Source organism: Chanodichthys erythropterus, chromosome 24, assembly GCF_024489055.1.
Source record: "Chanodichthys erythropterus isolate Z2021 chromosome 24, ASM2448905v1, whole genome shotgun sequence".
NCBI lineage: Eukaryota > Metazoa > Chordata > Actinopteri > Cypriniformes > Xenocyprididae > Chanodichthys > Chanodichthys erythropterus.
In genome coordinates, this window is record NC_090244.1 from 14606068 (window position 1) to 14633349 (window position 27282).

The 27282-nt window shown below is 37.7% G+C and overlaps 1 protein-coding gene across 15 annotated transcripts in view; it reads left to right on the top strand.

The window, feature by feature from the left end:
• Window positions 1-20390, top strand: part of ppip5k1b (diphosphoinositol pentakisphosphate kinase 1b) — a 51981-nt gene extending 31591 nt beyond the window's left edge. For 7 of the 15 annotated variants that reach the window (XM_067380208.1, XM_067380210.1, XM_067380216.1 and 4 more), the window contains 6 exons: window positions 1526-1622; window positions 2546-2653; window positions 3862-3924; window positions 11613-11750; window positions 14648-14785; window positions 19584-20390. In XM_067380208.1, coding sequence (XP_067236309.1) covers window positions 1526-1622; window positions 2546-2653; window positions 3862-3924; window positions 11613-11750; window positions 14648-14785; window positions 19584-19678 — 639 coding nt within the window. In that variant the 3' untranslated portion in view covers window positions 19679-20390. The remainder of the gene's footprint in view (window positions 1-1525; window positions 1623-2545; window positions 2654-3861; window positions 3925-11612; window positions 11751-14647; window positions 14786-19583) is intronic. The other 8 variants (XM_067380212.1, XM_067380213.1, XM_067380221.1 and 5 more) reach the window with 3 other exon arrangements.
• Window positions 20391-27282: the final 6892 nt, after the last annotated feature.

Below are 27282 nucleotides of genomic sequence, written 5' to 3' on the forward strand. Positions count from 1 at the left end.
AAATATACACTGCCGTTCAAAAGTTTGGGATCGGTAAGATTTTTAATGTCTTTAAAAGAAGTTTCGTCTGCTCACCAAGGCTGCATTTATTTAATTAAAAATACAGTAAAATCAGTAATATTGTGAAATATTATTACAATATAAAATAACTGTTTTCTATTTGAATATATTTCACAAAGTAATTTATTCCTGTGATGGCAAAGCTGAATTTTCAGCATCGTTACTCCAGTCTTCAGTGTCACATGATCCTTCAGAAATCATTCTGATATGCTGATCTGCTGCTCAAGAAACATTTAATGTGTACAATTGTACAAAATATTTGTGTACAATATTTTTTTTCAGGATTCCTTGATGAATAGAAAGTTCAAAAGAACAGTGTTTATCTGAAATCTAATCTTTTGTAACATTATAAATGTCTTTACTGCCACTTTTGATTGATTTAATGCATCCTTGCTGAAAAAAAAAAAAAATAATTTCTTTAAATTCTTCTCAAAAAAATAAAAATAAAAATTCTTACTGACCCCAAGCTTTTGAACGGTAGTGTATAATGTTACAAAAGCTTTATATTTCAGATAAATGCTGTTCTTTTGAACTTTCTATTCATCAAGAAATCCTGAAAAAATAAAAATATATACAACTGTTTTTAACAGTTTTTGTATAATAATAATAAATGTTTCTTGAACAGCAAATCATCATATTAAAATGATTTCTGAAGGATCATGTGACACTGAAGACTGGAGAAATGATGCTGAAAATTCAGCTTTTCCAACACAGAAATAAATTATATTTTATATTATATTCCAATAGAAAACAGTTATTTTAAATTGTAATAATATTTCACAATATTACTGTTTTTACTGTATTTTTAATTAAATAAATGCAATCTTGGTGAGCAGACGAAACTTCTTTTAAAAATATTAAAAATCTTACAGATCCCAAACTTTTGAACGGTAGTGTAAATCTAAAAAAAAATAAATTAAATTTAAACTGTATAATAAGCTGAATTTTCATAGATTTGTTTTTTTTTGGGGGGGGGGGTTTATGTTTGTCCATTATGGCTGAGACAATAAATCGTTGGATCACGAATTGAGAAATGATTCTGGATCGATTCTGAGATTTTCTGAATGCATCACGATTCTCTCTCGAATCAATTCTGAGCTGAACAGCAGATGGCGCTGCATGCTTTAGAAACAACCTTACTCTGCTCTCTTTCAAAACCTTACACACACCACTATAAAATAATCATTCATAAAGTTCAAAAAAGTTGAAGCGAATTACAAGGATGTTTGCAGTGGGCTGTTTACATTAATCTCGCATCATAAAGGCATTCTAAGGTGCAAGTACATTCAGCCGAACGCAAGAGTGCTCCTCTTCATAAGCATTTGAGCGCGCGGTTAAAATCTAGCCTAGAGCACCATCTGCTGTTAAAAACTAAGCTGAGAATTACGATGCATTCGGAAAATCTCAGAGTCGATTTATTGTCCCAGCCCTATTGTCCATATGCCTTTGTTTCCCCTCTTTGCAGGCTCTTTCAGAGAGCAACACTTCTTCTCGTGGACTGGCGTATCGTATCTTTCCATCGACTTCCCGTCAGTCACCTGAGATCAAACCCAGCGGGCTAGGTGGGAATTACATTTTATTTGTGTTGTATTCATGTAGCAAATCTCTCTTGTCATCAGTTTAATTAGAGAAACATTTCAACTTCTCTTAAGTGACATGGTGTGGTTGACCGTTAAACGCGCTTGTTTCTGTTTATCACAAATGACACCGTTCAAGGACCCTGCCATGCCCACTGCGTCGGAAATGTGTCCATGCTGCCAATAGTGGTCTAAATATGGCTGCTGGCAGGACTCTCTCTGCTATTCTTGTCTAGACTATTTCCATCTCCAAAGAAATTTCACAAGGCAACAATGCACACTGTTTCCCGGGTTTGGTTGCACCTTACTAAAGACTTAAAGCATGATTTGCAGATCACTATTTTATAACTAAGTGCATGTTGCATCTGGCATGTCTTTCATTTAAGCTTGTAAACAAAATGCTGTTTTATCAGTACTGCCCTCTAGTGGCCGAAGGTAGAGATGGCCTTTTGATCTTTTGGAGCCACATGCCTACTTGAATTACATTTGTCAGTTTCACCCTCCTGCACTGGAAATATATTTATGTTCCCAGCAGAAGACCAGGCAGTTTAACTGGGTTTTGTTTGCTAAGGTTATCTGTGCGCCTGGAAATAAGCTTAAAGGATGGTTCAAATTATTTATAGATGATTTATAGTAATATTTATAATATTTTAATATTTAAAAAATAATGCTAAACTACATTTTGATAGTTATGATAGTTGTATCACCCTGATATTTTATCTTTTTTTGCATTTAAATGCAGAAATACTTCAACTATAGAACAGATCATTTCATTTTTGGGGTGAACTATCCCTTTAACTTCTTTTAAATGAGAAGCTGCATGTTCTCTTGTGAAAACTAACCACTACTAACCACCTTCCTATCCCGTTCCCACCCGCTCCACCCCACGGCCTCCCTCCCACTCGCAGGCGCTCAGTGTGCGGGCCTCTTCAGTGCCTCCTTCCCCAACCTGAGAGACCTAACACGAGCTCCCCGCAAAAAGCCCTCCTCGCTCAGGAGTCTGTCTTCTCAAGCCGGTATGTCCCAAACACATGCACATACAGGGTTATAATGTACCTCATCCCCCTGTGACCAGAAGACATGAAGATTCTAATTCTTCCAAATAACTTTCAAATATTTCCTTCCACTCTCACCTAATGCAACAAAAACTGTTGATTAGCTTTTCACATTCCTGTAATACCATTTCTTGTAAACAGTATCTATCCTAGTGACTGTTTTTCAGCATACTTCACTCAGTTTGTTTGAAATTTTATTCTAGCCTTTAAAAACATCCCAAATCAAGTCATTACACACAGCAGGAGCTGTTCTTTGACCATTTGCGTCTTACTGTTTATCAAGGTCTCACTTAGGGAAATTAGGATTCCACAGTAGCCGAATAATTTTGATACTAATCGTTTGTCACCTTTGCTAACTCCAAACCAATTATTTGCATGCTGCATGTAAACAAACATTTGCTCATTAATTTGCTAAATTGTATGAAAAAGGGAAACATTTTAGCATCCTTTGACACTTGTGCTTTGATGGATTGCGATGGATAATATCCATGGCAACACAAATGTCAATCCCTAAAGATTAATTAAATAACTCTGGATATTATGATTATTTTCAAAACATTTATTGGAAATTGCAGTCCAGTTTCCTGCATACATGGTAAAGAAATTAATTTTCATCAGTGTCAAATACATTATTTAATAGTATTAGATTTATTATTTAATTATTTATTGAAATTAATATTCACCCCTCACTCCTTGCATACAGTGGAAAAAAATATTTTCATATTTTTTATTATTATTATATTATTTTATTAAATTTGAAATGTATTATTATTTGAAATGAATTTTCACCCCTCACTCCTTGGTAGCAGCATTAACATTTTTGTCCACAGGGTGTTGCTGTGTCTCTGAAATTTTCCTCATCTAAGACATTTGAAATACCACTCAAAATACTGCCATGTCATGCTGCATCCAAAAGGACGATGTAGCACAGGGAATGCTGGATAGTTTGTTGTGACCATCTGTCGTTTTTATATTTTCTCAATCCCCACATTCAAGGGTAACATCTTGCCCCACTGATACTTTTACCTTCTTGTTATAGAAAATTTTATGAGGGACAGAAAAGCTTGATGGGGGGAAGATTAAAAAAGCTGGTAGTTTTGAGTAAGACCAAAAGCTCATGAGGTGCCCAGTGAGACGAGTAATGCCAAATGCCTCTTTTATTTCCTCAGAGCTGCTCTCTATGCCGGCAGTAAAGAGATTTTCTGTGTCGTATGCCAGGCATCCGACTAATGGTATGTTTGGAGTCCATGTTTTTTTTTTTTTTTTTTTTTTGACACTCTCCTGCATGTCCTCTGCCGTTGCTTCAACATAGCATTCGTAATTTAGCACCGTTTGTGATTTTTGTTTCATTCTTTTCATAAATTAGGGAGGCTTTCCTTCATCTTTTTCCTTTGAATTCACAAGACACACCCATCTTAATTCATTCCTCCTGATTGGCTAGATGCATGGGTTGTGTACTGAATATATCTCTCGATATATTGTTGTTCGTGTGACCACCTTTCATGTTCATCCACTTAATTTAGAAATGGTTAACCCTTCCACCCCCATTACTGCTTCATTGATCACATAACTTATGCATTACTTTAAATGCAAAAATAGGCATCTTAATTGCAAAAAAAAAAAAAAATCTTAAAATTATGCTTTTTTACATTTTTCAACTTTCTTTAGTGAGTAATGTTTCCAAAGAGAATTATTCTCTATATCAGTAAGCACCTTTTCTGAACTCCCTTGAAACATCTCGATTTGTTTTATTCCAGGATCAAACATGTCACAGTGTTCCTCATTTAAGTAATTCCCGCCCAAGGCATACGCAAAAAAAGAGGCAAGGCCTGGCTGAGTTGCATTGATAGTGTGTTGAAACTTGCGGTTATGGTAAAGGTTCTTCATGGCAAAAGTCTGATGCATATTAATCCGCTGTGAATTTTTTTCAAAACAATACAAAATGGACTCTTCAAGCAATTAATATTAATTGCATTTAAAACTGGTGATTTTAAAGGTGCCATCAAACGTTTTTTCACAAGATGTAATATAAGTCTAAGGTGTCCCCTGAATGTGTCTGTGAAGTTGCAGCTCAAAATACCCCATAGATTTTTTTAAAAATTTTTAACTGCCTATTTTGAGGCATAATTAGAAATGTGCCGATTCAGGCTGCGGCCCCTTTAAATGCTCGCGCTCTCCGCCCCCTCCCGAGCTCTTGACTCTATCATTGCATAAACAAAGTTCACACAACTAATATAACCCTCAAAATGGATCTTTACAAAGTGTTCGTCATGCAGCATGTCTAATCGCAAAAGTATGGGTTTTTATGGTATTTATTTAGATGTTTACATTTGATTCTGAATGAGTTTGATTGTGTTCCGTGGCTAACGGCTAATGCTACACTGTTGGAGAGATTTATAAAGAATGAAGTTGTTTATGAATTATACAGACTGCAAGTGTTTAAAAATTCAAATAGCGACGGCTCTTGTCTCCGTGAATACAGTAATAAACGATGGTAACTTTAACCTCATTTAACAGTACATTAGCAACATGCTAACGAAACATTTAGAAAGACAATTTACAAATATCACTAAAATATAATGGATCATGTCAATTATTATTGCTCCATCTGCCATTTTTCGCTGTTGTTCTTGCTTGCTTACCTAGTCTAATGATTCAGCTCTGCACAGATCCAGATGTTAATACTGGCTGCCCTTGTCTAATGCCTCGATCATGGGCTGGCATATGCAAATATTGGGGTCATACATATTAATGATCCCGACTGTTACATAACAGTCGGTGTTATGTTGAGATTCGCCTGTTCTTCTGAGGTCTTTTAAACAAATGAGATTTACATAAGAAGGAGGAAACAATGGAGTTTGAGACTCACTGTATGTCATTTCCATGTACTGAACTCTTGTTATTCAGTTATGCTGAGGAAAATTCAATTTTCAATTTGATGGCACCTTTAAATGGTTGTGGAGAGATTTATTCATCTCCTTGTATTCCGCACATTGTTTGTCAAGTGGATCAGCTTGTCAGATGGCATTCTGGATTTTGGCATTCGCTTCAAGTCAGTAACCTCTCAAAATGCTTGCTACGGATGCGAAAAACGCAGAAAATTTAACCTGATCTGAATTTTTTATGACGGACAAAAGTTTCGGAGGCAGTGTGTAAATATGATTGACACCAACACAAGGTCGTATTTATTTTTTTAATGTGCAGAAATTTCGGATGAGAATTTCATACTCAGTGGCCAAGGACCTTTAGAGGCGTGACATTTCCAAAACGTGCTTGAAGAGGTTGACAAATTACAACACATGATCAATCCAGCCAGCCAATCAGAGCACAATGCACTTTTCAGAAGGAGTGGCTTCATAGAGACCAGAACTAAACAGAGCGTTACTGACAGACTGGGAAGAGAGGTGCCGCAACAATGTAAAATATGTGGAAAAAAAGTGTTTTTGAACATTCAAGCTTGAACACCTATTCTAGTAGACCCCAAAAACAAAATACATGGGCATAATAGGTCCTCTTTTAAATGTATTTGTATTTGAGATAAGAATATTGATATTAATGATAATTAAACTGTATTATAACTGTAAAACAAGACAAAAATATATTTATTGTAGTTTGGATACAGTGCTTTGCATGATGATCATAGTTGCTAATGGGGTGAGGGTTAACATTTTTTTTTTTTTTTCCCCCACTTGATTCATTATCTTGATTACAATAAAATATGAAAATTATGTTTTTTAACAAACCTGAATGTTGTATGTGGGCATTACATTTGCATGCTCTTATTGGTTGTTTTTTATCCTGTACATCTTATCATTAAGAAGCTGGCATTTATGTGTCAAAGTTTCAGTTAATGTTTACCAAGCATTTGACTTTTGCTTAGTTTTGACATTTGAGATACAAAATGTTTAAGATGATCATTATACTCATTCCAAGTTTGCTCTTGAAAAAAAGTCTGTTGCTGATGGACTTTTGTGAAAATGAACCCTTGTGAAATGAAAAAAATGCTTAGCACTAGGCTTTTTTTCCGTCCATTTCCTCTGTCTTTTTTGAATGTTCATGTCTCTGTAGGGAATCTAGTTCAGTTGGGTTTTGGTGAGGTTGAAGTGTTTTTCTCAACTCAGTACAGCCTAGGGAAGAGTTGAAATGATCAAACACTGCTTATTTCATTTGACAGTTTAACACTGCTTGAGGGAAACTCATTATTTGCCACAAATCTAAAAACCCAGACAGGCCATCCATGTGTTCCCTATCAACATGTGTCAGTAGTTTTTCCAGTCTTTTAGCATATTTGACAAGATTGAGGAAGATTGTCTATTGACATGCTGTCAGCACAAATGAAAAATCCAGTTTTTCCACTGATATAGTGTTAGTAGTGCATAAGGACTAGGTTTTGCATTGTAATTTATAGTAAAATTGCAGGCTGTAATGGATGATGCAGTTGAACTTGTTGGCCTACTGATGCATTTAAAGAGTTAGTTCACTCAAAAATGAAAATTCTGTCATTTATCACTCACTCATGTCTTTCCAAAACCTTAAGACATTCATTCATCTTCAGAACACAAATGAAGATCTGTTTAATGAAATCTGAGAGTTTTCTGTCCCTCCGTTGACAGTCTACACAACTACCACTTTCAAGCCCCAGAAAGGTAGTAAAGACATCATTAAAGTACTCCAGTGGTTTAACATAAATTTTAGGAAGCGACACAAGTGTTTTGTTTGCACAAAAAATATAATTTACCACTTTATTAACAAAATATGAATCTCCAATGCAGACCAACTTACTCAAGTCAGTAAAATCACACAATCAGATGCCGCCTGCTAACCTTAGTGAGAAATAAAGCATCCAGGATTTGAATTTCTGTGACTTCAATGTGAGAGTCTGACCTTTTGACTACCTAAGCATGTTGCGCTATTGATCTCAGTCATTTTATTTATTATCATTTTTTGGAATTACTTTTCTATATAATTATTAATTATTATAATTGTATTGATGTCAGTCATTTTATTTATCATAAATTTAGTAATTTTATTGAATTACTATTTATATAATTATTAATTATTATAATTTGATTTGACATCAATGGCATTTTGCATTAATGTCAGTTTTATTTATTATTAATTTTGTATTTTTTATTTTGTTATAAATTGTAATTTGATATCAGTACCATTTTGCTCAGTTAATTTTGCTTAGTTAATTCATTAATTTTGTAATTTATTAAATTAATATTTATAAAATTATTAGTAATTATTGTAATTTGACATCAGTTGCATTTTACACTTTTAAGGCCTTTTAAGGTTTTTATTACAAATTATTGTAACTTCATTTCATTATTATTTATGTAATTAATATTAATTACTTTTAATTGGTAATATAAATTTATTTGGGCTGTTTCTTCAGTCTAAAAACAGATAAGTATATCACTTATATAATAGAGGCAAAAGTTTGTATTTTATGCATGCTCTGTGAAATTAGTTGGATGCTTAGTACTTGCATAGAACAGAAGTGCATGGAAAATTGCTTCAGGTCAAGATTATTGCTTCTTGTTACAGCTGACTTTGTAAGAGCGATTTGCAGTGTTATGAAACTTCAAGGGTTAATTCATTCAAAAATGAAAACTCTGCCATTAATTTCCTTCATGTCATTCTAAACCCGTAAGACCTTAATTCATCTTCAGAACACAAATTAAGATATTTTTGATGAAATCCGTTGGCTCAGTGAGGCCTGCATTGCCGGCAAGATAATTAACACTTTCAATGCCCAGAAAGCTACTTAAGACATTTAAAACAGTTCATGTGACTACAGTGGTTCAACCTTAATCTTATGAAGCGACAAAAATACTTTTTGTGCGCCAAAAAAACCCAAAGTAATGACTTTATTCAACAATATCCAGTGATGGGCGATTTCAAAACACTGCTTCATGAAGCTTTGAAGCTTTACGAATCTTTTGTTTCGAATCTGTGGTTCAGAGCATGTATCAAACTGCCAAAGTCACGTGAACCATTGAAATTTCAAAACACTTATGATATAACGAAGCCTCATTTACTGAAATCATGTGACTTTGGCAGTTTGATTCATGCTCCGAACCACTGATTCGAAACAAAAGATTTGTAAAGCTTTTTGAAGCTTCATGAAGCAGTGTTTTTTAAATCACCCATCACTAGATATTGTTGAAAAGTCGTTGTTATTTTTTTTTTTTTTGGCGCACAAAAAGTATTCTTGTCTCTTTATAACATTAAGGCTGAACCACTGTAGTCACATGAACTGTTTTAAATATGTTTTTAGTAGCTTTCTGGGCATCTGAAAGTGTTAATTATCTTGCTGTCTATGGAGGCCTCACTTAGCCATCGGATTTTATCAAAAATATATTAATTTGTGTTTCAAAGATGAACATTTTTGGCTAAACTATCCCTTTCAGCAGTGTTTGCATGTTCTGTGAAACCTAATCTTTTCAGATGTTTCATTCACATACAAATAGCATAGGATAACGCAAAGAGCTTTTTGCTCAATCTTAAGGCTGTGTTCAGAGGCTTTGCTTCTTACATGGACTTTAATTGCACTCTGATTGCCTCTGAAAATAGTTGTAGGTCCTGACAAAACAAAAAAACATTAATTTCAGGTCATCAATTATATGTTGCTGAGTCATTCCTGTAAAAACATCTCAGCAGGGGTCGAGGCTCTTTGCTGTGTGCTGCAGTGGCCTCTCCTTCCTCCTTCATCTCTGTCATCCTTTTGTTCCCCCTCAACCTGCTGTGTTTGGTTCCCTCCTGAATCCCCGAAGCCTTCACTTCCCTACGGCCCACACTATCCCTCCTCCATCTCTGCCACATCTTTGCTTACCTCATCCCTCTGCCTCCTATCCTCCTACTCTCCCTCCTCGTCCTCCTGTTACTCAGAATTTTCCTCCTGTTACTTAATGGATTTCAAAATTTTCTGCTGATGAATCTGACTCTCCTTCCTCAATAACTAATGATAAAATTAACCAATTAATTTTTAATTTTGACATTAAGTTTTTTTCAAATTGAAACTTTAAATTGAATATATATATATATATATATAATTGATAGTTTTAGATGGACTTTAATTTCCTTCATTAATGAGAAATGAATAATACTTAAAAAACTAACACTATTTTTTTTTACCTTCTCTCTTCTCTACCTTCCCAGAATTTTTTTAATTATAGTATAAATAAATGTATTAATTTATTTACTAATTCCTTATTTTTTTTCTTCATCAATACAAATGACAAATTCAAAGTACCATTCAAATCTAACACTATTCATTACCTTCCCAATTCTCTTCTACCTTCCCAAAATTCCTCTCTGCAGACATTTGTTGTCCTTCCCTGTTAACATTCACCTCTTGCATCCTTTCAGTAAAGCTGTTAAGCTGGGCTTTCTGCTGACCACCTACACCGCTGCTCCTCCCACCTGCTCTGTGCTGGCCAGAAACCCCCAGAATGCCTCTCTGGTCAGCCTTCTTGTCATTCGCTCAGTCATTCCTCTGCTTTTGGTCTTATTAACCCATTTTTTACACAAACGTGCAACAAAATGTGTGATGCTTCAGCTTACACCAAACCGTTACAGTGTCTGGTTTGCTCTTTTATCTGACTTCTTGCTTTTCTTCACTCTGTGGCCTCTCTTTCTGCTGTATAACACCTCATAACCTCTGTTCCTCTTTTCTTACCGCATGAATGTACATATGGCTCGATGAATGTGAAGACCACTTGCTTATGTTGACGTCTGCATAGAGTAAGTATGCTTTTATGAAGCCATCTCGCATCTTTTTACACATTTTTAGAGTAATTGACAAAAATGGACAAAGAAAAAGCCATTTTGTGCCTAAATCATACTAAGGTTTTGTTTTTTATTTGGTGATTCATAGTGTTCTGGTTCATCTGGATTTAAAAGCAGCCAGAGTAGTCTAACTGTTTTTGCTTGTAGATGTTGCCATATGCTGTGTACAAACAGCATGACTTGATTTACTATGCAAAACAAAGCAGCCTGACACACTTGATTGCTTCCTTGAAACAAAATGTTTCATCATAAATCGGGACTGATTCGTTCACAAATTCAACTCACTGACTGAATGATCTGCTGTCTGAAGTACTCAAGTTAACAGTTCACTGGAGGTGACACCGTTCAGTCCAACAATTGTAAAGGAAAGACAAGAATTACATTGCACGCAGCTCAAGAGATAAAGCTTTTATTTTTGTAACAATATGCAAATCTTACTTATATGAAGTGCTGAATTAAACTGCCTCTAAGTTGAGTATGTTCTCGTAATTAAACTGGGAAAGCGTACCACTTCAATTTTAAACATTTTCTCTATCATCATCTAGTTCCATTTCTGCTAACCTAAACACATTAGCAAACAAAGAAGTAATTAAACCCATTTCAGTCTAGGGTCATTAAAGTGTTGTTTTTCAAATGACAGTTTCTCTAATCTTTTTTTATTTTTTGGGGGTTAGTTAAACATGTAAAGCTCCTAATTGGTTTATTAGTGTGCAGCAGTCTGGCCTAATTCTTTAGGCATTAAACTGATAATACCTTGCATACGAGAAGCCAAAAACTTTTTTGGTAGACCAAAGTTTTAGAACTTGTTTTCATTAGCGTCAAATTAATTGTGAAGATTCTGTGTCACAAGCCATTGTGGTAAAATGCATTTTCAGTTCCATCATGGTGCTGTTGTTCCATCTTTGGGTTTTTTTGGGGCTGCAATTGTCCCCTAAAAACAGTTCTGGATACCCAATGACTAAATGGTGTTGGGTGAAGTTTTTATGGCCATACAGTGCTTGTAGGTCACATGAGGTTGGCTTGATGCTCGTCATGTGTCTCGTGTATAAGAGCTCAAAGACTGTTTGTGGGATATCTATAATGATGGCTGCGACTGAAAGAGTTTGTGATTTGGAATCTGCTGCAGGGTTTGAAGGTTGCTCCCTGGTGCCCTCCATCTATCCACTGGAGACACTGCACAACTCGCTGTCCCTCAAGCAGGTGGACGAGTTCCTCACGGCGCTGTGTAAGAACGGGAGCGAGGCACAATTCAAGAGGCTCAAATGTAAGTGGACAAATACATTCATGTTTATTATTACACTTGGTCATCATGAAATCTAATTTAAATGAGGATGTTGATCACTTTTGCATCAAAACTATAATTAACTTACAAATGGACACCAAATGCATTGAAATTTACATGTAAAATGGGCCTTTGCATTTAGCTATATATACCGATCAGGCATAACATTATGACCACTGACAGGTGAAACTGCAGCTCTTGTAGGGTGTTCTTGGTCTGCAGTGGTTTGTATCTATCAAAAGTGGTCTAAGGAAGGAACAGTAGTGAACTGGAAACAGGGTCATGTTTGCTCATTGATGCACGTGAGGAGCGAAGGCTGGCCCGTGTGGTCTGATCCAACAGATGAGCTACTGTAGCTCAAATTGCTAAAGAAGTTAATGCTGGTTCTGATAGAAAGGTGTCAGAATACACAGTGCATCACAGTTTGTTGCGTATGGGGCTGCATAGCCGCTGACCAGTCAGGGTGCCCATGCTGACTCCTGTCCACCGCTGAAAGCACCAACAGTGGGCACGTGAGCATCAGTGTCCGGTTGCATAAAGCACCTTAAGTTTTTCCCTTAAGTATGACACTTAAGGCGTGATTTCCCCTTAACTAAGGGAATGACTTAAGGGTGTTGCATATAATCTCTTAAACTGTTCACTTAGGTAAGGGAAACCGTTAAGTGTTTCACGACAGCAACCCAGGTTTTGCCGTTATAAAATTCTACTGTTGCCATGGACACGTTATTTGTTAATACATATCGTGGTAAGTTTCCACAGAAAACAACATAAGATGGATAAGGAAAACAAAAAAGAAAGCCAAATATGAAAGAGAACAACCAGACGAGAAACTCAAATTAATAGTTTAATCAAAATTGAGATTTCGTTCCAAACCCATAAGACTTTCATTCATCTTTGGATAACAAATAAAGATATTTTTAATATTCTCTCATCATTTATGTCCATTTATTGAAAAACATCCAAATTTTTACGGCTGTGACGGAAGCTCAAACGTGCGTGCAAGAACCAAATGAGGCTTGTTTTTGCGTGTGATGTACGCACGTTTGCGCTTCCGTTGACCATATAAGATATGTGCTACATTTGTGATCTCATCAATGTTTATGTGAATAAACCGCTAAAGTACAATTTGTTTATCATATAAAACGGTCGATCGTGTCTCGTTAGAAGACTTGGATTGAACCTGCTCACTCCGTGTAACACTTAAGGTGAAGTTTTCCTAACCTTATGTTATACTTAGGAAAATGACGGTTAAGGGGCTTTATGCAACACTTACGGTTTTTTAAGGGATTACTTAAGTGAAAAATACACACTTAAGGGAAATTCTTAGGGTTTATGACGTTTCACCTAAAGAAACCCTTAAGTAATACTTGACGGTTATTTTCTGCAACACCCTTAAGTTTAAGGGAAACATAAGGGCGATCTTAAGGTGCTTTATGCAACCGGGCACAGAACTGGACCACGAAGCAATGGAAGAAGGTGGCCTGGTCTGATGAATCACGTTTTCTTTTACATCACGTGGATGGCCGGGTGTGTGTGCGTCGCTTACCTGGGGAACACATGGCACCAGGATGCACTATGGGAAGAAGGTAAGCCGGCGGAGGCAGTATGCTTTGGGCAATGTCCTGCTGGGAAACCTTGGGTCCTGCCATCCATGTGGATGTTACTTTGACACGTACCACCTACCTAAGCATTGCTGCAGACCATGTACACCCTTTCATGGAAACGGTATTCTCTGGTGGCTGTGGCCTCTTTCAGCAGGATAATGTGCCCTGCCACAAAACAAAAATGGTTCAGGAATGGTTTGAGGAGCACAACAATGAGTTTGAGGTGTTGACTTGGCCTCCAAATTCCCCAGATCTCAATCTAATCGAGCATCCTAGGGATGTGCTGAATAGATAAGTCCGATCCATGGAGGCTCCACCTCGCAACTTACAGGACTTAAAGGATCTGCTGCTAACATCTTGGTGCAGATACCACAGCACACCTTCAGGGGTCTAATGGAGTCCATGCCTCGACGGGTCAGGGCTGTTTTGGCAGGAAAATGGGGACCAACACAGTATTAAGAAGGTGGTCATAATGTTGTGCCTGATTGGTGTGCACTAGTAGCCTGGATGCCAGCCAAACTTAGCCCCGCCCACAACATTTTGATGTCGGGGAGTTCGGTCTAGACTCGATCCGTAGAGGAGTAATTATGCCCGAACAGAAACTGTTCAGACCAATCACATTTGTCAGGGCGATGATTGACAGATTGTCACCAGAAACGTAATCAGCCACGTCATCAAAGAGCGCTTGGGTTGAATTATTTTACAACAATGATGGCTGTTGTTGAAGAACTGAGATGTGTAGATTCCGCCATCGCGTCCGTTATAGAAGATATCGACAGCGCATTAATTGGCAAGTACTCCGTGTATACTTATTCTTTTTACAACTCCGGCAAAGACTGTTTACGCTCATCTTCTACTAGTCCCAGCATGTGTGCAGTTGAGTTCTGTTGACAACTATGCGTCGCTCAACATACATCACTTACTCTGTAGCTCTGATTGGTTGTAGGTCTATCCAATTGAGGTCTTTCCTGGATCGGTTGAAATACGCCCCCATAATCAAAGCCCAATGGAGCAGTATCAGACTTATATTCGAACTAGAATTGAGTATGACCGCATCAGGCTAGTGCACTAGCAGTCAAATGTGTGGAATACTTAAGATTTTGTTAATATTTTTGGTAAAATCTCTTATGCCCATCATAGGGTTGCATCATCAGCACCCCTGACGAAGATACATTAAATTGAGCAAAAGTGATAGTATATGTTTCATCATAAGAATTATAACAAGAAATGTTTCTGTATCGGTAGTGTACAAATCACACTTTCTTTTCTCTTTAGCTCTGTCTGCCATGTTTGAGTCACACTCCCAGCCATCCATAGATGTTGATAGTCCGGAGACCCCAGTGTCCATCCCGGTCCAGCTGAACCAACCGGCTGCACAGCCTCTCTGGTGTGAGTACACCTCCCTTTACCATGGTATATATCGACATACCGTCATCTCTTAACCATCATAGTTATTTAGTAGGGTAAGGAACTTTGAGGACACTTCAAATGCTCACTCTTATGAGACGAGATGTGAAACCCCATATTTGGTGCAAAAAGTAGTTAAGTCATTGAGTTTATTCTAGTTTTTAGCTTTGCCATTTAGATGATTACTGTTGGCTTTTAATGCCGCAAAGTTTCCCCTGAGAGTTTAGTGATTTATGTTCAGTCTGGGCTTTAGCAGCAGCTTTCAGTAAAAATCTAGGTTGCGTTAGTCACTGCCATGTCTGCCTCTTTGTAACCCATTTACTATAATATCATTGTTTGTGAAAGCAGGGCCAGGAACATGCTGGAAGACAAATGTATCTTTCATATTAATGGTGTAATTGTTCTGTTTTTGGTTACATAACATTAGTTCCATGAGGCTCTGTATGTAGGACAATACAGCAGGATATCGGTTATATAAACGCGGTCATGTGAAAGATGATTGATGAAACAAATACCAACAGGTTCTGGTTTGGCTGACTTTTATTTTGTTTTGTTAAAGGTTCATTTTGAGTGTGCTTTAAAGGGGTCATATGATGCTTTTTAATGTTTTCCTTTAGTGTGTAATGTATCTTTTTGTGCATGTATACAATCTGCAAAGTTACAAAGCTCATAATCTCCCGCAAAACGATTTAAGCCGAGGACACACTTAACGATTGTAAGGCCGATTATGAATGTAAATTGATACTTATGACTGATCGCGCTCAAACACGTCCAGTCAGAGCCAGTTGCGTTCAGTCTGCGATTACAGTCGGTGTTCAAATCTTGTGCTTCAGTCGCAGGAAACAATCGCTGTGTGTTGAGCACAGTCTTAGAATGTTTTAGCTAGTCGTTAAATGTGTGCCTGGCTTTACTAACAGAGAACACTGATCCAGACCTGCCTAAAACGCCTTGATCCAAGTCCAGATATTACTTCCTCAAACGTCCACATTACAACGTGAGATATTAGCACAATGCCACCCAAAAGCAAATGCAAAGAGAGAAGACGAGGCTTCAGTGAATTGAAGTGTGTTGACGTCATGCCACGGAGACGCTGTGTAACTGGATGCGAAAGCAAAACTGCTTTGCTTTCAGAGGTTAAGATTTATTTCTGAAGCTATTCCTGAGCAGTACAACCAAAAAGTTTGCTTTTTACAGAGCACAGCTTCCTGAACCTGGGAGTGTACAACGCAGGCTATATATGAAGTATCTCACAGAAGTGAGTACACCCCTCACATTTTTGTAAATATTTTATTATATCTTTTCATGTGACAACACTGAAGAAATGACACTTTGCTACAATGTAAAGTAGTGAGTGTACAGCTTGTATAACGGTGGAAATTTGCTGTCCCCTCAAAATAACTCAACACACAGCCATTAATGTCTAAACCGCTGGTCACAAAAGTGAGCATACCCCTAAGTAAAAATGTCCAAATTGGGCCCAATTAGTCATTTTCTCTCCCTGGTGTCATGTGACTCGTTAGTGTTACAAGACTTCAGGTGTGAAAGGGGAGCAGGTGTGTTAAATTTGGTGTTATCGCTCTCACTCTCTCATACTGGTCACTGGAAGTTCAACATGGCACCTCATGGCAAAGAACACTCTGAGGATCTGAAAAAAAGGATTGTTGCTCTACATAAAGATGGCGTAGGCTATAAGAAGATTGCCAAGACCCTGAAACTGAGCTGCAGCATGGTGGCCAACACCATACAGCGGTTTAACAGGACAGGTTCCACTCAGAACAGGCCTCGCCATGGTTGACCAAAGAAGATGAGTGCACGTGATCAGCGTCATATCCAGAGGTTGTGACGTATGACTCCAGTGGCAACCTGTGAAGCTCTAGTGAACTCCATGCCCAAGAGGGTTAAGGCAGTGCTGGAAAATAATAGTGGCCACACAAAATATTGACACTTTGGACACGGTTTGGACATTTTTACTTAGGGGTGTACTCACTTTTGTGGCCTACGGTTTAGACATTAATGTCTGTGTGTTGAGGTATTTTGAGGGGTCAGCAAATTTACACTGTTATACAAGCTGTACACTCACTAATTTACATTGTAGCTAAGTGTCATTTCTTCAGTGTTCTTATATGAAAAGATATAATAAAATATTTACAAAAATGTGAGGGGTGTACTCACTTCTGTGAGATACTGTACAAAGACCACTGTCAAAAGTTCTGCTCAAATTGTGCTTGCAAAGTTGGTTCTGATCGATTGGCTTGATCATCCACATTTTCAGAATCTGACTCAGGCTCAAACTGTTAAGGTAAAACTGATGACATTATTATTAATTGTGTGTTTACAAATGCTTTAAAAGCTTTGGAAGCTGAAGCCTGTGATTTATGGTAAAGCAACTGTTTATAGCGGCAGGCTTGGGTGTTTTACCCTGTCTTCTAAAAGAATAGCTTTTTTGTCTTTGGACCTGTTTGGTTTAGATTTCTTGCTTCCAGTACTTTAAAGCCGGTTAGCACACAGGACTAGGCACATTCTGTACTTTAGTGCTTAAAGGTTTAATTCACTCAAAAATTAAAATTCTTCTCATTAATTACTCACCATCATGTCGTTCCAAACCTGTATGACTTTTGTTCAACTTCGGGACACAAATGAAGATATTTCTGTTTCTCCGTTGACAATCTATGCAACTACCACTTTGATGCTTCAAAAGAGATCGTAAAACGAATCCATATGAATTGAGCGGTTTAGTCCAACTTTTCTGAAGAGACTTTGTTGCTTTGTATGATGAACAGATTGAATTTAGGCTTTTACACACATATAAACTAGGGCTGCACGATCAATCGCAATTAACCAAGAAATCGCGCTTACACTGCTTGGCATAGCGTGGTTATGAAATCGCAAAGGCTCTTTTTTTTTTTTTTTTTTTTCGTTTTTTTTTCTTTATGTGCAGCTTGTCTGTAAAGCACAGCTCTCTGATCAGTAGTAAATGCTGCTCCTTCAGTCTTCTGTATTTTCAGCTACAGCAATAGTGTGATGCCCATAGGGATTATTGGACAGATGTGTGTTTTCTTTCTTCTGCGGAGCATATTTGGAGTTTCTGCATGAGAGCGCCCTCTGGCTTTCAGATGGAGCAGCATTTAGCTGTACTTCACTGACAAGATGCGCATTAAAAAATCACAGCCAATTTCCGAATGGTGTGCAGTTTATTTTCGATTAATCGTGCAGCCTTAATATAAACATTGATTAGCAAACATAAACAAAAAATATAAAACTATGTGAGTGGCGAGGTGTCATACCTGAACGCCATCGGTGTGTGCACAATCACAGAAACAATGTGTTCGAATTTTAGGATCCTCTATGTCGTCCATCAGACCCCCTTTAATAATCTCCATAACTCAAATATTGTAGTACAGCTGTATATTTCGTTAAATGTTAAGTTCTGTTTCTTGTGGGATATTTCATAGATATAGCAATGCTTAGTATAAACACTTAGGTAAGGGTGACGATTAAAGGGTTAGTTCACCCAAAAATGAAAATTCTGTCATTAATTACTCACCCTCATGTCGTTCCACACTCATAAGTAGGGCTGGGCTAACAAAGTGTCTTACAAGTAGGGCTGCACGATATATTGCATGCGATTGTCACGCGCATTTCGTCAGTAAAGCCGGTTCCCTGATTGCCGCTAAATCGCCATCACCTGCTTTCAAATGGAGCGGCATTTAATAGACAGAGCCGTAGATCACTGAAAAGCCACGCAATATCGCGTTCATTATCGAAGGTGATTCATCTGCGATATGAACGCGATATTGCGTGGCTTATCACTCAGTGATCTACGGTTCTGTCTATTAAATGCCGCTTCATTTGAAAGCAGGTGATGGCGATTTAGCGGCAATCAGGGAACCGGCTTTACTGACGAAATGCGCGTGATAATCGCATGCGATATATCATGCAGCCCTACTTGTAAGACACTTTGTTAATCTTCAGAACACAAATTAAGATATTTTAGATGAAATCCGGTGGCTCAGAGAGGCCTCCATTTACAGTAATGCCATTCAAACTCTCAAGATCCATAAAGGTACTAAAGACGTCGTTAAAACAGTTGACGTGATTACAGTGGTTCTACAATAATTTTATGAAGCAACGAGAATACTATGTGTGCGCAAAAAAAATAAAAATAAAAATAACGACTTTGTTCAACAAGTTTTCTCTTCCTTCTTGGGCCTCTGATGAGAGCTCACAAAAGCACCACAAAGGAAGACGCGCTCTGTACATAAAACAGTCTTCGTATGTCAGCAGATTTCAACAAAGATGCATTTTTTTGCCGAACCATACTTATCAGAACCAGAAAATACAGAAAGACTTTTACGTCATCTTCCCGTGCATTTGTCGTGGTGCTTTCATGAGTTCTCGTCAGAGGCCCAAGACGGAAGGGAAGAACTTGTTGAACAAAGTCGTTATTTGTATATTTTTTGCACACAAAATATATTCTCTTCGCTTCATAAAATTATTGTAGAACTACTATAGTCACATCGACTGTTTAAAGACATCTTTAATACCTTTATGGATCTTGAGAGTTTGAATGGCATTGCTGTCAGTGGAGGCCTCACTGAGCCACCGGATTTCATCTAAAATATCTTAATTTGTGTTCTGAAGACGAATGAAGGTGTGGAACGACATGAGAGTGAATAATTAATTATATTATATTCATTTTTGGGTGAACTAACCCTTTAAGGTGTTTGTTGCAATGCTCTTAAAGAAATCCATTTCATGCAACCAGGGAATGGACCTCTAACTCTGTGTGTGTTCTTGTTTGCAGACACCAGCGGCCCTTCCAGTACTGTATCCAGTGCCGGGCCATCGTCTCCATCTGTAGCAGAGCCTTCATCCAACTTTGGATTCAACAATGAGTAGATGTCTTGGAAACACTTTTGATCAGCTTTGCAGTATATGTTTAAAAAATTGATGTTAAGATTTATATGGTCCTAGTTATCCACTTGGAAGCTGCTAATATTGCGCTATCTGCACTTCTGCCTGAACAATATAGAGCAACTTTGGCTAAGATTCAGCTGATAGTTTAATCTGTCAGCAAATACAGCTCTGGAACCAGTAATTAGGTCTTCCGTTGTACTTCTGCACTCCGGTGGAGTCGGATAGTAATTATGATCCCAGATTCAGGGGCAGAGACAGAGACATTACAGACAATAGTAATTGTCTGTGCATCTTTTTTTGTCACCCCACACCAATGTAATTACATTGCACAGAATAATGCAACACGAATAAATATCCAAAAGAGCATATAGACCAATAAGACCACAAGAATTATGAATATTTAATCAGATACAGTTGCGAAAATGTAATTTTACCACTGTTCTTTGATTTGTGTATAATTATTTTATGATTTTTTTTAGATGTTTGATCACATGATTTATTTTGAAAATTGTATTTTTATTATGTGAAATGCAAAAGGTATTGTTTGGGAATGAATAAATGTGTGCCGAATGAGCTGCAATAGACTTTTTCGAGAATGTTCAGCTGTTTGCAATCTGCTGTTGTGTTTACTCTGTAAAGTTTAAATAAGTATATTTAATTTTAGAGAACTGCATTACTTAATAAAATTGCTGTAAAGTGTATTTGCGTGTGGTGTTCTGTTTTATGAATGAAAGGCCGTATATGTCACCACTGGTTTATACCTGGCATGATTTGTTCTCTCAGACCTAATTGAGTTTTTGAAATTCAATCTGTGGTGCGAGTGTGATGCAAAACAATAATGATGACTCATGCTTTGCCCTCAGCTGTGCTGCTGCGTTGCTATAGTGACGGATTCTCATCTGCTTACTGACTGTGAGCCGCTCTGAATGAGTGACTGCAAAGTAGTGTGTGTGAAGTCATCACAGGCAACCTGGGAGCTAAAGTCATACTGTGCTGTTAGTTCATTTTCATGCATGTGGGCACACATACGCCAAACATTCAGTAGATATTTTCCCACAGGGACAGATGGAGTTGTGAAATATACTGAATTGGGTCTTTGAAGTGAACGACATCATGCATATTCACTTTGCCTAGTTTGAATTGCATAGTAGCTACATAATTCATTTCACAATTTATGTGTGATATAAATTCTGACAGGTTACCGAGGCCATTAATCAGGTTTGAAAGACACTATCATAAATTGCTCTCACCTCTCTGTCCTAAAATCTGGCCTGCTGGTAATAAAAGACATCGTCATAGCAACAGCTCGAGTCCAGTACTGCGCGGCGGTGAGCTCGAGAATTAAGAAGTGTGTCACCGGCCGGTGCCCAGAGACTGGAGGATAACAACCACTTCAGCTTCTGCCAAGAGATTTTTGGAAGGGATGTGGATTGCTGTGGATGCTCATTTAATATGAGGTAATGTCATTGTAAAGAGAGAGGAGGAGAAACTGTTTAAACGACTGTTGCAATACATCGATCAATCGACAGCAAGCAACACCAGATTTCCTCAGAAAACACTTTGGATTCATCCCATAGATGGTTAAAGAAAGAAATATGAATGTACTTACAGTGGAAGTCAATGAATTTCGGAGTGTTTAAAATTTAGAAGCGTTAAAGTTTACGTTAATTTCTGATAGCCTAGGCTAATTCATGGTTCTTAATCTGTATATCTTTTTAAAGGATTAATTGACCCCAAAATAAAATTTCTGTCGTCAACCTCATGTCTTTCCAAACCCGCAAGACTACAAGACCACGAATTAAGATATTTTTGATGAAATCCGAGGTGTTTTTTTTTTTTTTTTATCTCCCACAGAAAGCAAGGACATAGAGTAGAAGGTAATAGAGTGCCCCAAGGATGACGCGTTTTTGTAGGCCAACCCGGAAGTTAGTGGCGCACGGGTTCCTTCGGCTGAAAGCCTATAAATTTGTCCCATAGACTTTTGGAAAATCTCAGAAAATAAGCTCTGTGTTTAACAGAGGGTTATGACACTTACATGTTTTGTCTATCAAGATAATCTTTACAAGTTAACACAACATTTATAGATTTTGAAGTCTAAATAAAGTCGTCAGATATAAAAGGCCGGAACACACCAAGCCGACGGTCGGCTGTCGGGCAGTTTTTCTTCGTCGGCCGACTAAGTTTTCTCAGTGTGTTCCGCACTGTCGGCTGAAGTTGGTCCTCGTCTGCCTTTTTTCGGCCGATTCGAAATGTTGAATCGGTGTTGGAGCTCGTCGGTCCGTCGGGCCATCTGATCATTCTGATTGGCTGCTCAGCTACTGCCGCCTGCTGTTTCTGAAAGGCATTTCATCTCACGCAGGCGCAGAACTGATGTGCTGCTTGGCCGTCGGCTGTTTAGCGTCGGTTTGGTGTGTCAGGGCAACTTTGGACACAGACGCTGCCGACGTGAGCCAACCCCGCAGTCTGCTTTCGTCTCCACTAGTTCGTCGGCGTCGGCTTGGTGTGTTCTGGCCTTAACAGTAGGCTATAAACGGACTACAGCACACCATGGTCGCGGATCAACGTCGTCACCACCAAGCGTCCTCAAACTTTATTTAGAAAACAACTCTATTTAAAAACATGCTCACTGATTATGATATGTGCCGTGTATGAATACTTATCCACTTTTTCATGAGAAATACTGTCCAAATGTCCTGTTTGTCATGATGACGTCTAAAGTCCCCGCCAAAGGAAATAGTCCCTTTTAGCAATTTGTTAGCAACCGCCGATTTTAACACAGTAAAATTTTAAAAAATCACAAGTGGGTTATAACTGGTGTGTTTTATGTCATAGATCAAAACGTGAAAATATTTAAAGGCTTTGTTAACCACAGACCTTATTTCAGGCGATTTAACAAAAACCCATTCAAAAAACCCATAGACTTTACGGCGTTGGAACCGGAAGTCCTAAAATGCTAACTCGCTTCCGGGTTTTGCCTACAAAAACGCGTCATCCCTGGGGCACTCTATACCCCTCAGGGTATGCATCGACATCACTTTCCCGCAGGAACGCGCTCCCTCAGCTGGACTGAGTGGCAAAGAACCTGATGTGTGACTGGATTTAATAGGGGAAACTGCGAAAACGCGAGTAAAACAAACGATTACACTAAAGGTTTGGCTCGAAAGTGTTTCTTACAACTTGTCAAATAAACCTAATCCATGGATATTGGCATGTAGCCGAGTCGTGTTTCCTAACATTTATATGTGCCTGATTTCGATGCCGGGGAACCATATAAAGCAAATCTGCCTGTGAATATTTTATATAACTACAATAGGTAGGTTTAAATCCAAATAATCACCTATATCAATATTATATATATCGTAAATATCGTCCAGCCCTAAAACTTGTATAGTTTTGGTCAGTGTTTATTTAAAAACACCCAATTATGCAGAATATATGATAAATATTTAATTGATGATTTGTCAACACAATATTTGTGTCAAAGCTATTTGTACAGTCAATCGCAAAGCTCATTTCTGTTTTGGATGTGTTTTGTGTGTTTTTCGCTGCATTCACACTGAAAACCAATGCTGCCGCTCAGTCTTTGTGCCACTCAGTGGGTGTAACCGCAGGCGTAACGGTCGACGGTGATGTCACGTGCTTACCCTCTGTACCTCAGAGATTACGTGTTTTTGTAGGTAAACCTGGAAGTTAGCAGCACAAGGGTTCCCTCGATCGAAAGCCAATGCATTTTTCCCATAGACTTTTGGAAAATCGCAAAAAAAATAGCTCTCTGTTTAACAAAGGGTTATGACACACGTTTTGTCTATCAAGATAATCTTTACAAATTAACACTACATTTATACACTTTGAAGCCTAAATAAAGTCGTCAGATATAAAAAGCTAACAGAAGGCTATAAACGGACTACAGCACACCATGGTCGCGGATCAACGTCACCACCACCAAGCTTCCTCAAACTTTATTTAGGAAACAACTTTATTTAAAAAATATACTCGCTGATTATGATCTGTGCTGTGTAATGAACACTTATCCACTTTTTCATGAGAAATGCTGTCCAAATTTCCTGTTTGTCACGATGACGTCTAAAGTCCCCGCCAAAGGAAAAAGTCCCTTTTAGCAACTTGTTAGCAACCGATGCTTATGATAGGACAGTGAGTAGACAGGAAACAAGTGGAAAAGGGAAAGGGGGGGACGGGATCGGGAAAAGGTCCATGAGCCGGCACTCAAAGTCGGGTCACCCGAGCTGCCCACAAGGCTATCGGCACAGACGATGGGACATTATTTTCAACTTGACTGCAATGTTGTATTCTCCATCATTCAATACATTTTGCCTGTACATAAATGTACATTGCAGATTAAAATCTATAAATCAAAATATTTATTGCATTTATGAAGAAACGAATGATATGTCCTATATTTTTAAGTTTGAATGAGTGCTGCGAGTGAGGTGTCAGGGGCAAGTAAGTGCTCTCCCCACTTCTTGAAGAGCCATTTCAGCCAACAGCTATAGGCTGAAACACAATCCTGCAGTTCTGAGAAGAATCCACTTCAACATGATGCACAAACCAGGTAAGACTGGTTATCTATATTGTGTAAAACTAATATATTTAACATCAAAACTATATGTATTCTATATTTTATCTCTTTTCCAGAGTTTCCTACACCTTAAACTGGGTCAACTTATCTTCTGAGATTATAAAAATTAACATTCAGAAGGGTGTTGGAATCTTTTAATATCCATTTTTCGATTGTTTTATCTATCCAACTAAATATTTTCTGTTACTAACCACATTTTATGTCTTATGTATCCTGCATCCCATCCCAGAAAGGCCCAGCTGAAACAGTCAAAAAAAGGCAAAAGAGAGACAACAGTAAGTTTAGAAATTGATAAAACAATGTAATTTTTTTAAATATGTATGCTGTTATTAATTTGTTGCGAGTGTTTTCAGTGGTTACGTTACTGTTATTTTGCAGTTGCAGGAGAAGAGGTCAACAGAGACAAACAGAAAGAGCATTTCAAAGGACAGAAATGGTGGAGCTCAATGTAAGATGAGGAAGATTGTTGTTGTTGATGTGGATGCATGCAGGAGCTACAGTGAGGAATGGAATCTACTGGGACACATTTCATGTGTCATTTACTGCTTTTGTTTGAAATCTTTAACTGAAAGTAGAAGTTGTATTTTTGTATTGGGTTGGAGTTTAACTGCACACCTGGCCTGCAACCAATCAAATTACTCACCTGCAAGGTTTTGGGTGGGATAAATTTAAAGTTTCCTCAAAAGTCATTTCATTGGTAAAGTCTGTGTGCTCAATGGCCCAATAGCTGTGTCTTGTGGGGGTGGGTTTAGCCTTAAAGCAACCAATCCAGTTTAACACGAATGACCAAAAGGGGAGGGCAGAATGGCACAAAGGTAGGAATGTCCCCTGAAAAAAAAAGTCACGTCATGGCAACAAATGGCCGTTGCTTGGAAGAATACCTCAATAACATATCAGAATTGGTATAATTTCAGCACAGACCCATGGTATTTCCCATATCTGGTCAGTAATACTCCCAGACTTTTGTGATGGTAATACTGGTCCATATACAACTCTTTTCATGTTTTTGGATCAACAGTCTGACAAGTGGGAAAAAAATTAACCACAGACAGAGTTTTCCAAATTTTTGTGTTTTTTATTGATGATGACCAGGATGGTTCCCTTTACAGTAAATCAGCAGAAATCTACTTTTGCATTGAGCTTTTAAAGACAGAATGTTGAATATTGCACTAAAGAAGAAAAGAACTAAGATTCATACAGCGCCAAAGAACGAGGAAATATCACAGCATCTTCTCGACAACATCTTAGGGTAAACAGAAGCCAAGCCCAATAATATATGCATATTTCAGTACCATAAAGACAATTAGCTTCAAATATATCTTCTTAAAATAGTTTTGTTTTAATTCTGATCATTAAACGATTACATTCAGGAGTATAACTAATAAGGTCACATGCAAAGATGGATACGTATACATGACATATGGCCAAATGAATCCATCACATGATGATGCATTTGATGTGGAATGAAACTGAACTAATAGAGATTCGTAGAGGTACTTTAACTTTGCAGTATTTTTTTTTACCTTTAGGAAATTAGAATTACAATGACCATAGAACTTCCTGAAGAGAAAGCGTTTCACATAAATGACCACGTCAGCTATTTTGATTTATATGTACAGGTTACGCCATTTGTTTTGACTTCTATTTTGGCATTTCGAGTCACTGTAAAGGAGGACTCCTTACGTCTGTAGTGTATTCAGTTTTCAGTGTGTAGTTGGTAGCCCTCTGCAAACCAAAGTTGTTGAATCTTATTTTTAAGAGAGTTCTATTAAAATCAGCAACAGCTGAACGTAATATTTTGTCATGAGTCACTCACGATTGTAACCACTGTTCTTTCGGTGACCCATTTTCTGAGGTTCACTGTTCCATGTGCATATTTTGCTAGTTCTTTGTTTTGTTCAAGCAGCATCCAGCAAAGCAACTTTTACATTCAAAAATATTATTTAAAGTTAGTGCATTCATCTTTGACACAAAACTATTTTGTGTAAAGAAATCACAGCTAATTAACAAGACCATATAGTACTTGTTACTAAGGCCAGGTATTTGAAATAAAACGTTTTCAAATATGAAAATATATCCACACCTTAGGACGTACAGTACAGATTCAGCCCATTTTAACATAATCCTTCTAGAAAGAAAAAAAAAAAGATTTTGGTCTCAGTGTGGGTTTCATTTGTGTACACCGGTGGAATTGGGTATTAAACTGTATATATTTAATCAATGATCTAGTTTGATCTTCAAGGCTACTGTCGTTTTGAGGCCCTAGAGGAAAATTATTTGACCACCACTGGTAACCTGTGCATTCTCAGTAAAAGTACACAAAGAACCTGTCACTTTGACCATCTTAAAGAATTTGTCTGAGAGATATTCAAATAACACAATATGCTAAATACTGACTTTTACATTTAAAAAAAAAAAAATCAAGACAGACTAAAAACAGATCCACTCACTGTAAATATACTGGATTAAGATTAGGGATGCAGTATTTCAGAGCTCGTTTTGGAAAAGAATAGATGATGGCACTGCTGCCTTAAAAGCAAGGCTATTTTCAAGGACAGAACAACTGTGCATTTACCAATGAGGCCTTGATGTTTTGCTGTTGAAGATACTGCTCACAATGTAATTGAAGATGTAGGGCAGCTTTCTCAAATCAAGTCTATTTCAGTTCAAAATGCATACTCCTAATATGCAGACTCCTAATATGTTCTTCCTGCCTTTTTTGTAAATAGTTTAACTTCAGATTAGGTTAAATGAATATTTTACTATCATTAAAAGAGTTAAGCTTCATAAAAATGGCAATTAATTTATTAATATAGCTCTGTTCTCAACAACTGACCTTCATACAATATAGAGCCGCTTTTCCACTGTCAGGCCAAAGTGTTCTCGTTGCTTAACCATTACATTCAGTGCCGATCCGGCTCAGCCGGTATGGATATGGTTTTATTTCACTGCGGGGCTGATAACAGCTCTTTGGAATGTAACACCAATG